This window comes from Clytia hemisphaerica, unplaced genomic scaffold (genome assembly GCF_902728285.1).
Source record: "Clytia hemisphaerica strain Z4C2 unplaced genomic scaffold, Clytia hemisphaerica genome assembly, whole genome shotgun sequence".
Classification (NCBI taxonomy): domain Eukaryota; kingdom Metazoa; phylum Cnidaria; class Hydrozoa; order Leptothecata; family Clytiidae; genus Clytia; species Clytia hemisphaerica.
In genome coordinates, this window is record NW_027103808.1 from 533,145 (window position 1) to 548,324 (window position 15,180).

At 37.6% G+C, this 15,180-nt stretch overlaps 1 protein-coding gene across 1 annotated transcript; it reads left to right on the top strand.

Annotated features, from left to right (window-relative positions):
• The first annotated feature begins 884 nt into the window (after nt 1–884).
• LOC136806543 (ADP-ribosylation factor-like protein 6-interacting protein 4) lies at nt 885–1,202 on the top strand. Its single transcript, XM_067063132.1, has one exon. The coding sequence runs from the start codon at nt 885–887 to the stop codon at nt 1,200–1,202; it is 318 nt and encodes a 105-aa protein (XP_066919233.1).
• Nucleotides 1,203–15,180: the final 13,978 nt, after the last annotated feature.

Below are 15,180 nucleotides of genomic sequence, written 5' to 3' on the forward strand. Positions count from 1 at the left end.
ACAGGACACAATTTTGTTGTTTTCAAAGCAAAATTTAGTGTTCAAAGCTTCTTAGAGGAAAAACTAATCAAAATCTTTACAGTTTTCTCCACTATTTGGTCACATCTTGATAGGAGAATACTCAAAATACAAAAATACTTTCTCAGAACATACAGTTCTTGAATAAATAAGCATGTTGTGCCGAATTCACCTTTGAAAACAACAAAATTATGTCCCGCCCGTCACACATTTTCAGTTATAACTCAAATTTGGCTCAAGAAAACAGCCTGAAATTTTCAAATATACTTCCATTATAGAGTAATACTTTTACATAAAATTGAGTGAATACAAGACAAGCATATGCGTGTTGGTAATATTTCAAAGACAAAACAAAGTATCAAAAAATGACTTAATCCTGACTGATACCTTCTGTGTCGCAGTACCAAATCCATTCTAATACCTAACACATCTACTTCTACAGAAACTTATAGACAGTTTGTCTTGTTTTCAAAACCACGGTACAGATTTAATGCAATTCACCCATATCCAATGTTTTGATTTTTCAAGCAGGGGTTTCTGTAAAATGATATGGCTTGGCTGGAATGGACACCATAACAGTAGTGCCGGAATTAGGGTCGAATGTCCGTATAAAAGATGAACGTTTGGGAACTTGACGTTTTTGTTTACATTTATTTAAATGGCAAATGGAATATTTGAAATTTTTGTTTGGAAAGGTGGGGGAAAGGTGGAATTTTGTTCTGTTTAGCAAAAAATCTTTCATTTTATATCGCTTAAAATCAGACGAATTCATTATGCCGAGCGGACGCAGTCTAGAGTGAGTGTTCACTTAGGCTTGCGGAACGCCGGCTAAGTCCTTCTTTCACTTTCGCTGCTCAAAGAACAAGATGGCGGATAAATCCGCTGCACCGAAAGTGAATAGTGATGCAACTGAATCGAGTAAAATCAAGGGCATCGTAGCAGAAACCGATCCCAAAGTTGGAGAGGAAGGAAGAAGAACTTACAGTAAACACAAAAAGAGACAAAGATCTCCTTCCAGTTCATCTTCAGAGAGTTCCTCGTCGGATACAAACAGCACAAGTTCGTCATCATCAGAAGAAAGAAGACGTCGAAAAAGGAAGAAAAAATCCAAGAACAAACGTAGAAGGAGAAGTAAATCCCCTACAAGTCACCAGAACGTGAACAACCTCTCTTATTTCAAATGAAAGAGGATGGTAGTGACTGGATGCTAGAACAAAGACTAGCCCAATATTTGAACGGTCACATCACAAAGTATATATCAGATAAAGATATCTCTTCAATGGTGCTGGAAGAAATACCAGTTCCCTCTAATGTGTTGAATACATTAAAAATGGACACTTTAACTGACACCCTACTGAAAGAGAAAGGCTACATGGGAACTAAAACCCTAGCCGTAGACAAATCTATTTCTCGGATATCATCCAAGATACGAGACATTCTTGCTCCACTTGCCTCAATCTGGCAGAATATTGAAGAAACACGCACTGGCGATGACTGCGAAAAAATCGACCTCGAAGAAATAGCTAAACGATTCCAACAAGCTATCTTATTGGTTGGCCAAGCAATAAATGCTACCAACTTCTTCAGACGTAAGAATGCGTTGACTGCCCTAGGTATCAAAGAAAGTGAAGTAAGCAGCTGGTTACGAGAAACATTAGTTGATGACCTAGAAAACAGTGATGGTAAACTATTTGGAGAGAAAATGTGGAAAACTCTAACAAAACAATCCAAAGCAGCAGGCTACACTTATCTTAAACAATACCTATTTTCCAGACGACTGCAGGACCAAAAAAGGAAACCCTTTTCATGGGGCTCTTCCCAGACGAGCCGTGGAGAAGAGCGTCAACACCCCCCCTGCTGAAGGACATGGCTCAAACAACAGACATCCATCCAACAAGAAATGGAGAGGTAAGAGAAAATCTACCAAACCTGACAGCCCCCCTTTCCAGTCAAGCAAATGCTCAATTAGAGTTTCAAACACACTACCCTGGGAAAATACACCCAGGGATAGAAAATCTCCTAGAAGAGATAATAGTACCCCAGTCAACATTGATTGCTGGCAAAACAAAATTATTTCAAAAGAATTGGGCCAAAATAACCCAAGACCCATGCATCCTGGAGACCATCTCAGGCTTGTCAATCCCAGTAATGGGAAAACCAATTCAAAAGACACCACCAAGGCAAATAAATTTTGACTCAAACATGAAAGCTCTAATACGGGCAGAGATAAGAACTTTACTGGAAAAAGGGGCTGTAAAGAGAGTTCTTTACAAGCAAGGCCAGGTCCTGTCCACTCTGTTTTTGAAAGAGAAAAAAGAACCAGGGAAATTCAGACCTGTGATAAACTTGAGGGAACTCAACTCTCATATCCCATACCAAAAATTCAAGATGGAGACCCTAAGGGATGTAAAGAACATTCTTCAGAAGGGGGACTTCATGGTCAAAGTGGATCTGAAAGATGCATATTTTTCTATCCCAATACACCCACAGTCGATGAAGTATGTGAGATTCAGCTGGGAGGGAAACCTATACAAGTTTCAATGCCTAATGTTTGGACTAGGGCCAGCTCCCAAAATATTCACGAAACTTCTCAAGGTGCCCATTTCTCTATTGAGAAGATTACAGATAAAACTGATAATCTACATAGACGACATCCTGATTGTAGCAAGGTCAAAGGAGGAGGCCATCTTCTCCAGAGACACAGCGATCTTCTTATTGGAGAACCTAGGATTCACAATCAACATAGAGAAGTCTGTACTGACACCATGTCAACAAATGGAATACCTGGGGGTACTGATAGACAGCTCCAGCATGATATTCAAAGTCCCTCAGGAGAAAATGCTAAAATTGAAAAAACTTTGTGTCCAAATGCTAAATCTGAAGAGTTTCCCTATAAGGAAACTTGCAAGCCTAATAGGGAATCTAATGGCAATAGCTCCAGCCTTTACTCTAGCTCCTCTTCAGATAAGACTCTTGCAGAAATGCATGAACAAACAGCTAGCGAAAAACAAACAACACTACGGCTCAATGATGAAACTAGACAACACTGCAAAGGAAGAATTAAAGTGGTGGATAGGAAACTTCTCCTCAGGAAACGGCAAGGACATAAACATTCGTCCCCCAGATTTAATTATAAGCTCAGATGCGGCAAAGGGAAAAATGGGGGGATGGGGAGCTCATTGTGGTCAAAGCTCCACAGGAGGGCTATGGACAGAATCAGAGAAAAGGGAACACATAAATATCCTAGAAATGAAAGCAGCCCTGATAGCATTGAAAACCTTTATAAAGGGGAATCACCTAAGGTCAGTACATCTACTGATAGACAACCAAGTAGCCCTGGCACATATTGTGAAAATGGGTCGGCCGACAAACTCTACCCTAATAAGCCTGTCAAAAGAGATCTGGTCATTTTTGAACCAAAAGAACATCAGCCTCACTGCAGAATATATTCCATCGACCCTAAACAAGGAGGCCGACTTCGAGTCCAGGAATGCAAAAGACTGGGGGGACTGGAAACTAGCAAGGCAAACGTTCAAACACATAATGAATGTGTGGGGACCCCCAGAAATCGATCTTTTTGCCTCAAGAACCTCTCACCAACTACAGACTTACTACAGTTGGAAACCAGACCCACACTGTCTAGCAGTAGATGCACTGAACCAACCCTGGGACCAAAACCTAGTGTATGCTTTTCCCCCATTCTCTCTAATAGGGAGGTGTCTGGAAAAAGTAAGGAGATCCAAAGCAACAGTGATCCTAGTGGCCCCAATTTGGACGACTCAAACTTGGTACCCAGTCTTATTGGGAATGCTAATATCAAACCCAAGAAAGATAGTAATGAGGGAAGACACTCTAACACATCCATCAGGGGAGACCCACCCTCTAATACTGAACCAAACCCTCCACCTAGCGGTATGGGAAATCTCGGGAAACAAAAGCTTTCAGGCAAACTATCACAAGCAGCTTCTTCCCTTATCCAACAGTCCAAGGCAGAGGGAACTAGAAAACATTACCTGTCAGCCTGGAAAAGCTTCAGCAGCTGGTGTGATAGGGAGGAAACTGATCCCATTTCAGCCCCTATAGAGAAAGTGGCCAATTACTTAGGTACCCTATTGAAGAAAGGGAAAGTATAAGCACCATAAATGTACATAGGTCAGCCATCTCTCGTTCTATCACACCAAACTTTGAGGGCTTGCCTGCAGGAAACAACACCCCATGGTCACCTCTCTATTAAAAGGAGTCTCAAGACAAAGACCCCAGCTCCCCAAATACACTGAAATATGGGATATCGACACTGTGCTCAATTATATAAGGGAGTGGTCAGATAATGAGTCACTACAATTGAAAGACCTCACACTAAAAACAATAACACTTTTAGGAATACTAGCACCTAACAGGGGCTCCGAGCTAACAAACTTGGACATAAAGCTAATGGGAAGGTCGGACTCCACTATTATTTTCCACTTAAACAAACCTCCAAAACACTTCAAACAAGGGAAGAAAGCAGAACCCATTGAGTTCAGGAAATTTGAAGGGAATATTAAACTATGCCCTTACAATACTTTAACAAGTTATATCGAACTCACAAAAAGATTCAGAGACAGACATAAAACATCGAAGTTGTTCTTAAGTTATGTTGAACCACACAAGCCCATTGGGAAAGACACGACAGCCAGATGGGTCAAAGAAATGCTAAAGATGGCAGGCATAGACGCTGCCATTTTCCAAGCCCATTCTAAGAGATCAGCCTCAACCTCCAAAGCACACCAAAAGGGAGCAAACATAACAGACATTCTAAAAATGGGTAATTGGTCTAACACGTCAGTATGGCAGAAATTCTACAACAAGAACTTTAGTACAGCAGAAAAGTACCAAAACTTGCTCCTAAAGGACAATGAAGCTTTAAACAAGGACTTAGCCGGCGTTCCGCAAGCCTAAGTGAACACTCACTCTAGACTGCGTCCGCTCGGCATAATGAATTCGTCTGATTTTAAGCGATATAAAATTTGAAAATTTTCCTAGGCCGAAGGCCGTAATGGGAAATTTGAATTTTATGAGCTTAAAATCAGACGAATTCATTCCCATCCCACCTCCCTACTTTACAGTGTTAAACAAGTTCAATGCGACAAAACTCAAAAATACTTTCTCGTTTAGGCAACCTGAACGGACCACCAAGACGAGGTTACTACAGAGGTAGAGGAAGAAGAGGAAAATAACATTTTATTTACATTTATTTACTTAGGATTTTACTGATGTTCATATCATAGTTTACTTCATGTTTATATTTCGAAAAAAGAAAATAATCTACGCCACAGGTGGCGTTTACAAAATTGACATTTACTTATTACACTCCATTTGCATCACTTATAGGACGCATCTACGATGCTTTTTCTTAGCCCTCGTTCCACTCACTCTAGACTGCGTCCGCTCGGCATAATGAATTCGTCTGATTTTAAGCTCATAAAATTCAAATTTCCCATTACGGCCTTCGGCCTAGGAAAATTTTCAAATTTGATTGATAACTTGTGCTGAAGTGTACGCTGAATTTGCACATTATGCAGAACTAATTTTTGTGGTTGACACCCACTCTTTGCTGATCGGTGTTTCTAGTCCGCGGATACAGCCATAATCACCCATAACCACCCATAATCACCCATAACCACCCATAACCACCCATAATCACCTATAATCAGCAATTGGCTACCTCATTGGCTGTTTTTTCGTATATAAAGGAATGCACTCGCTTGTAAATTCATTCTAATACACCATTACCTGGGTGTTGTTTGAGATATTACAGTACGTTTGAGTGTTTCCCTTAGAGATAACTAAGATATAACTAGAAATAGAATTACATGAAAACAAGGCCTGGCTGTATGGAGGGCTGTAGAGGCCTCAATTACTAAATTACTACCTCATTACTAAAGCAAGTGCATTCCTTTATATACGAAAAAACAGCCAATGGGGTAGCCGATTGCTGATTATGGGTGGTTATGGGTGGTTATGGGTGATTATGGGTGGTTATGGGTGATTACGGATGATTATGGGTGATTATGGCTGTATCCGCGGATTAGAAACACCGTTTGCTGATAACCTTTCATATTCATAGGGTTTTTTGAGGATTTTTAGTAAAATTTGCATTTTGTGGAACTAATTTTTGTGGTAGACACCCAAACAAAAAGCCAGGAATTATAATTTCTGTGAAAATTAGTTCCGTGAAAATTAGCATAGAATAATAGCATAATGGCTGTCAACTTCACCTCTCAAAAATGTGGGAGAGCTTTTTCCCCGATATAATCCAATTTTTCCAAATCGGAAATTAGGAAATCGGGGGAATTTTCCTGTGAAATCTGATTTTATTGGAAATTTTTTTTCGGAAATCGGGAAATTTTTCGTCCCAATTTTTCAAAATTAAGAAATTTTGCCTTTCCGTTTTTTCAAATCTGAATTTTTTTTCAGGAAATCAGAAAATTTTTGGAAATGTGAGAGATGCGGGAAAAAATCCTGAAAATGCGGGAGTTTTGGCTGAATTTTTTCCCCCGGGAGTCTCCCGCCCAATGATGCGGGAGAGAGTTGACAGCTATGATAATATGGCACCCCCTGAGCTTAAGGGGGAGGCTAAATCTTGCTTGATTGGGCTGTTTTTTTTCATTCTAAGGGTTAGCTTGCTACTAGGGGAGGCTGAGTGTTGAGTAATAACGGAATCGACGATCGAACCAGTCAAACCAAATCGAAAACAATCGACCAATTGAAATTCGATTGTCGAACGCGATCGAACCTCAATCGAATATTACCGCAATTTTCAGATTCGATTGATATTCGATTGCGTTCGATTGATGTTCGATTGCGTTCGATTAGGACCCGGCCCTTAGAGAGACTAATCTTTGTTAAAAAGCTGACCCTTTTCGAAATCCTCTTGTTGATTCAATTCTTTTTGAGCTATATATGAGAGTTAAGGAATAATGGGAAGCGGTGCGCATCACACAAAATTTATTTGGGACATGCCTTGTTTCACCCAAAAAATCAAATGCAGTCGAACGACAATCGAACCAGTCGAACAACAATCGAACCAATCGAATATTACCCAGAATTTTGACGTTTGATTGAGATTCGATTGCGTTCGACAATCGAATTTCAATCGGTCGATTGCGTTCGATTTGGTTCGACTGGTTTGATCGTCGATTCCGTTCGATTGAGATTGTCTGGTAATGGGCCATTCCAGAAAATTTTTGTTACACCCCGCCGGACGACGTGCATTTTTTAATTTTTTCTAGCCTTGGAAATAATTTCTCTTTTCCAGTGGTGGTCGGAAATTCCGATAAAAATTCATGTTACTTTTGAAAAATGCATCGGAAATTCCAGTCTTTTTTGCCTTTTTTAACTCAATTACCTTGGAAATTCATAAATTTTCTTCTCTCGCCTTGGAAATTTCGAATTTTACATCAAAAAATCTTGCAAGATTTTATGGTGCGACCATGGGATCCGAAAAGTGGCCAAAAGGCCGCGTTCGGCCAGTGCCCTTCCCCTTGTAAATTCTACCGAAGAAGGACACAGTCGACCAGCACGAAACAAAATTTTTGAAATATAACCAACTTATTAATCTTTTTTAATCTGACTAATCAGTGAATTTAATAATGGCCGACAACGAACAAGCTGTAGGAGGAAGACCTGAAAGCCCTATACCTGAAGAAGTTCAACCTCCAGCAAAGAGATTCATGCTTCCAGACATAAAATCGGAATCAACATCCTGGGAACTGTCTGAGGAATTGGCTGAATTTTTACAGAACAGGAACCAGACCTATCTCCAAGAAAAGGAACTGGAGGTATTCACTACCATTCAACCACCAAAGAACATTAAAACTGCCACAAAATTGGATCCTTTCATGAAGGCACTACTGGACAAGAAGGGTCTTCATAAAATTGTGTCACAAGACAACGAAAACCAGAAAATACACGAGAGACTATTTCAAGTGTTAGGACCACTGTCTTCAGCATGGCAAAAAATGCAGGACGTGGTTAACGGTGGTGATGAAGTTGAAGAGATTGATCCTGCGACAGTTCTGGGAAATTTGAATGATGCTGTTGTCATCTTGGGCCAAGTGATCAACAAGGTCACATATGAAAGGAGATTGTCAATACTGGCAGGTTTGAATGACGTGAAACAGGCCAAGAGCCTTATTAAAGACAACGTTGAGGACCTGAACTCAGAGTCAAAATTTTTATTCGGTGAATGCTTTCAAAAGCATGTGAAAGCAACAGCTAAGGCGCAAGATGCTGCAGAAAAACTCATGGGAAAGTCATCATCAACAGTCAGAAGACGTTTTCCACCAAATACTCGGCCCAATCAACAGGGCCCTTCCACGAACCACATGCCACGTGGAGGGGTGTCAAGAGGTCGTGGTTTTAACAGATGGAACAGAGGTAAGAAAGTTTCATCAACCAAACATAACACTCAAGGACTCACAGGTAGCCAATCAATGGGAACCAGAGAGTCTCAATTTTGTCCACCCAAAGCTATCAAATCTTTTTCCAGAAAATTCAAAAATACAAAATATTCCGCAATCAGCAGTGCGACACAAACAGCCATATAAACAAAACTCAACATTCTCACAAAAGTTGTCTTTTTGATTTCCCAAACATTCGTCTCAAGCGTTCCCTTCCACAATAATTTATGTAATTGCAATTGCGGTCAGTCCACAGTCGGGTTCAACATATACACGTGTTTTTATTTACGTGACCGAAGTGCCTACTAAAACAATCCGGGGGTAAATAGCGAAGCAACACAGCAGATTATTCGTAAGTATCTTTTGGCATTGACAATCAAATACAATATATTATACTATATTTCCTTAATTCAAAAATCAAAAATTCATTTTTCATTCGCGAAAAATAAAAATAAAAGAATAATGAATTAATATTACATACTAAGACGCCCCCGTCTTTTACTCTCATTTAATTTCCAATCTCGGCACGTGCAAAACGCCCGTCCGCCCAATATCCACCCAATCAGCTTAAATTCACTTTAATTGTCCTTTGACATTCAAAAAATAGTATTTAAAAATTATGAATTTATAATAATTACAAAAAACAAAAAGTTTGATACTTCATTAGTGAAATATTCAATAAATTCCTGGTTTCAATTTTCAGTGGGCGTTCTTCTAGGGCTTCGTTTATCGCGCAATTTTTGCGTCACACAAACTTTCTCGGCCGCTCGTAATAATTATACATTGCCAAATTTGGTTCTCCATTGTCGAGTCAGGATCGATGGTGACGTCACCTAAGCATAAAAAAGAAAGGATTTCGTCAGTTTTATGCATATATTAATTTGCGAGATATTCTATTCGCCGCGCGAGCGCACTTTTCGTAGACTAGTCGGAGTACTTTCTTTTACTCGCGGGATTGATGGTAACTTTTCATCTTCGTTATTTTTAAAATGAAGCACAACCGAAAAAAAACGAAACTTCAGAAAGTTGCGTATTTCCAGTGAGTAAACGACTCTGACAATTAACAAAATTGATGATGATGATTTTTTTTCGGTCAGGCCAATGTCTCGTATTGGGGGTTCTAGTCTTGAGCCCAAAGCCTACGCAGGATTGCAGCGTTTGGGTAAACGAGACAAAACTCTAAAAAAGCTGGTGTTTTGACGCGCTTCCGTGCTCTCGAAATATCGCGGTTTGAGACGCACTGATCAGCGGGCAGGCTAAGGCTCTTTCTAGTAAGAGCCTGAACCTTTCATGTCAAAAAAGTCCCGAAAACACTGAAAACACTTTTACCTGAAACACCTTTTCTGAACCTTTCATGGTTTTCTGGGTGTTTTTGGCAAAAACATTTTACCAGAAACACCTTACCTCTCGAGGCAGTGTGTTTCCAGCATTTCCTGTGTTCCTGGTGTTTCCATAAATCAACTCTCAATTTTCTCCACTAAACTCAGGCAAAAATGCCATTTCCCAGAAACACCACCATTTTGTGAACCATTACATTATTCAGTCTTTTTCCTGGTGTTCCTGGTATTTTTCAAGACGATTTTGAAGCTCTTGCAGTGTCCTGACTGAACCAATCAGATAAAAATCGGGTTAAAAATCGGGCTAGAAAATCGGAAAAAAAACGGGGAAATGGGACTTTTCGATACCGTTTCAGCCAGTCGGGACTTGTTTTATAGCAGTCGCCTTCGACAGGACATTTGGTGTTTATAGTCTGGGAGCAGAATCACAAAATAGCAATTTTGCTTAACCCAGAAGGTGAATGGGGTTGTTATACATCGTTGGAACGGAAATTTTATGCTGATTATGGAAACCCGGGTCTTAAAAAGTCTATCCTGGACAAAATTGCAAACGAGGCTGGAGTTTGCACTCCGTCGTGGTGTTTTTTCGATTTTACCTGTTCTAGAAAATTGCTTACTGTCAGCAAAGTTAAAGGTTTTAGAATTTCATTTTCCATGCAAAATGCTGTCAATAGAATGGGTTAATAGAAAAAAATTCAAAAATCTCGAAAATTCTTTTTTTTGCACTCCATCTTGGAGGACTTTGGCGAAAAATCGATGTTTTTTCTTAAAATTCGTCAAAAACTAGTCTATAAACCACTGAAAGTATGTCAAAATAAGTCCAAAATACTTTCCTGCTAAAAATACTATAAAAGAATAAGAAATTATAACAAAATAAGGAAAAATCGGCTCAAAACGCTATTTTGCACTCCATCGTTGTGTTTTGTTTTTAATGAAAAAACGTGATTTTTGGTGTTTTGAAAAAAAATATAACATTTTCTAGCTTTGTTTTTGATCTACGACTGGAACTGGAAACCCTTTCTTTCTCTTAGAATCATTTTTATCCAACACAAAATGATAAAATATTCTGAAAAATGACCCTCCTTCGCTGGGGTTTTAAGTCAAATTCAGTATTTTGTAAGCCAAAATTCAGTATTTTTACTTACAATTCGTCAAAAACTAGTCCATAAACCACTGAAATTGTGTCAAAGTAAGTCCAAAAATACTTTCCTGCAAAAAATACTATCAAAGAATAAGAAATTATAACAAAATAAAGAAAAATCGGCTCAAAACGCTATTTTGCACTCCCCCGTTGGTGTTTTTATTGAAAAAATGAGATTTTTGGTGTTTTTGAAAAAAATATAACATTTTCTAGCTTTTCCTTTGATCTACGACTGGAAATCCTATCTTTCTCCTATCTTTCTCTTGGCATCATTTTTATCCAACACAAAATGCTAAAATATTCTGAAAAATGACCCTCCTTCGCTGGGGTTTTAAGTCAAAATTCAGTAATTTTAAGTCAAAATTCAGTATTTTTGCTAAAAAATTCATCAAAAACTAGTCTATAAACCACTGAAATTGTCTCAAAATAAGTCCAAAAATACTTCCCTGTTAAAATGTTTATAAACGAAAGAAGTATAGGAAATAGAAAAGAGGGCTCCAAACGCTATTTTGCACTCCTCCGTTGGCGTTTTCATTGAAAAACAGGATTTTTGGTGTTTTTGAAGAAAATATAACATTATTATTTAGGTTTTCCTTTGATTTACGAAGCTGGAAATCCTGTGTTTTCTCCTAGAATCATTTTTTCCAACACATATGCAAAAAGAATCTGAATAAATCACCCTCCTTCGCTGGGTGTTAGGCCAAAGTTTAGTATCTTTGCTTAAATTTCATTAAAAACTAGTTATTATCCATTGAAATCGTGCTTAAGTGAGCTTTTTAAAGTCACAGAGGTTCAAAATGTTCCAACTTGGACCGGCTGCCGGAAAATTTTGCTACTGAAACTGTCTTCTCCAACAATCATCGGGAATGGTCGTTCGCTCCTTGCATCACTGACTGATGCTGATGAAGTCTACAATATCTTGATCAATTTGGGGAAGATCCTACGTAATCTAGGACAACAAGATCAATGTGTTACCATTGACCGTTGACGAGCTCTTGTAAAACCTTGTGGGGCATGCCCCAGCTTCAAAATATGCATGGGCGGGTTTTTATAGAGTGATGAAGAAGCACTTTTATGATATGAGTTTTCTGCGATCCCACTGTTGTTATTCTACTCTTTTGCGCTTAATTGTAGATGGCGATGGTGATTTTGCTAAAAAGCCCTAGGAAAATGAAGGTTTTAGCGATTTTTCAGGAAAATTTCATAAAATTGGGGGTATTGTTATAAAATGATATTGAGGGTAAAATTTTGAAAAAATGCAAAACGCCCCCCCCCCCCACTACAAAAGTACAAAAGAGTACCCAAATGGAACAATGCAAATGTGAATTTGAGGGTTTTCGGTGACATGGTATCGGCCTTTTTCGGTTCGGTATTTCGGTATTTTGTAAAATATGTACGGTATTTATATTTAAAATGCTGCTAGTGATGGTAATATACCCATAAAACTTCAGCCTTTCGGTATTTTACCTATGGAATTAGGTATTATTTCCGTAACACTTTCTGAACTATATTCTTCGTGAAGAGTTTTCCAAAAATAGCCTGCGGCGCTAAACTATCTTCAAATTTAGAAATTTACTAGTACGCCCCTGTTTCAAATACGTTTGGCACTTGCCCGCACGTCCCCGTTGTATACTTATCCAACCGTCATAGTCCTTAAATAAGTGAAAGCTTTGTTTGTTTTACCAAGTTTTTGTACTAACTTTAACGAAGGTGATGGCATGCGTAATGCCTCATTTCCCCCAATGAACTTAACTGAGAACTTAGGCAAAGATATTCATAAAAAGTAGCGTTTGAGGTACTTAGTTTTCATAAAAAAATCAGTCCAAAACATGGTGTAAAAATCGAAATTTTCTCCTGTCCCCGAAAACTACGGTTGCGACTCCTCCGTCACGAAAACCTCAGTTCCTCGATACTACGTCGAAATTAAGTCATTCTTTTACTATATGCTGTGATCGGAAAATGTAAACTAAAACTACTACTACTACGTTTGAGTTACGACATTACGTCATTCAGATCCCGCATTCATTCGTTTTGAAAGTCTCAGCAGTTATTAATGCTCAAAACTTATTTCAACAATATTTTTTGCAGCTTAAACGCCTTATTTCCTCCATTAAGCGCCACCATACCACCCTCTTGTAAGCGCCGTAACTAAGGTTTAAGTTTCGAAATAAGCGCGCACCTCCCAATGCGGCTGGAAAGTGAAGAATCTTAAATAGCAATTTCGTCCTAAAAACCCAGGCAAAGGAGAGCGATTTTTCATGGAGGAGTGCAAAATAGCGTTTTGGGCCCACGTGTCTTTTTTCTATACTTCATTCTTTTAAAATCATTTAGCAGGGAAATATTTTTGGACTTACGTACTTTGACACAATTTCAGTGGTTTATAGACTAGTTTTTGATGAATTTTTTAGTAAAAATACTGAAATTTGACTTAAAATTACTGAATTTTGACTTAAAACCCCAGCGAAGGAGGGTCATTTTTCAGAATATTTTAGCAATTTGTGTTGGATAAAAATGATTCCAAGAGAAAGATAGGATTTCCAGTCGTAGATCAAAGGAAAAGCTAGAAAATGTTATATTTTTTTCAAAAACACCAAAAATCATGTTTTTTCAATAAAAACACCAACGGGGGAGTGCAAAATAGCGTTTTAAGCCGATTTTTCTTTATTTTGTTATACTTTCTTATTCTTTTATAGTATTTTTAGCAGGAAAGTATTTTTGGACTTATTTTGACATAATTTCAGTGGTTTATAGACTAGTTTTTGATGAATTGTAAGTAAAAATACTGAATTTTGACTTAAAATTACTGAATTTTGACTTGAACCCCAGCGAAGGAGGGTCATTTTTCAGAATATTTCAGCATTTTGTGTTGGATAAAAATGATTCCAAGAGAAAGATAGAATTTCCAGTCGTAGATCAAAGGAAAAGCTAGAAAATGTTATATTTTTTTCAAAAACACCAAAAATCTCGTTTTTTCAATAAAAACACCAACGGGGGAGTGCAAAATAGCGTTTTGAGCCGATTTTTCTTTATTTTGTTATACTTTCTTATTCTTTTATAGTATTTTTAGCAGGAAAGTATTTTTGGACTTATTTTGACATAATTTCAGTGTTTTATAGACTAGTTTTTGATGAATTTTAAGTAAAAATACTGAATTTTGACTTAAAATCCCAACGAAGGAGGGTCATTATTCAGAATATTTTAGCATTTTGTGTTGGATAAAAATGATTCCAAGAGAAGGATAGGATTTCCAGTCGTAGATCAAAGGAAAAGCTAGAAAATGTTATATTTTTTTCAAAAACACCAAAAATCACGTTTTTTCATTAAAAACACCAACGGGGGAGTGCAAAATAGCGTTTTGAGCCGATTTTTCCTTATTTTGTTATATTTTCTTATTCTTTTTTAGTATTTTTAGCAGGAAAGTATTTTTGGACTTATTTTGACATAATTTCAGTGGTTTATAGACTAGTTTTTGATGAATTTTAAGTAAAAATACTGAATTTTGACTTAAAATTACTGAATTTTGACTTGAACCCCAGCGAAGGAGGGTCATTTTTCAGAATATTTCAGCATTTTGTGTTGGATAAAAATGATTCCAAGAGAAAGATAGAATTTCCAGTCGTAGATCAAAGGAAAAGCTAGAAAATGTTATATTTTTTTCAAAAACACCAAAAATCTCGTTTTTTTCAATAATAACACCAACGGGGGAGTGCAAAATAGCGTTTTAACCCGATTTTTCTTTATTTTGTTATACTTTCTTATTCTTTTATAGTATTTTTAGCAGGAAAGTATTTTTGGACTTATTTTGACATAATTTCAGTGTTTTATAGACTAGTTTTTGATGAATTTTAAGTAAAAATACTGAATTTTGACTTAAAATCCCAACGAAGGAGGGTCATTATTCAGAATATTTTAGCATTTTGTGTTGGATAAAAATGATTCCAAGAGAAGGATAGGATTTCCAGTCGTAGATCAAAGGAAAAGCTAGAAAATGTTATATTTTTTTCAAAAACACCAAAAATCACGATTTTTCATTAAAAACACCAACGGGGGAGTGCAAAATAGCGTTTTGAGCCGATTTTTCCTTATTTTGTTATATTTTCTTATTCTTTTTTAGTATTTTTAGCAGGAAAGTATTTTTGGACTTATTTTGACATAATTTCAAGTGGTTTATAGACTAGTTTTTGACGGATTTTAAGAAAAAACATCGATTTTTCGCCAAAATCCTCCGAGATGGAGTGCAAGA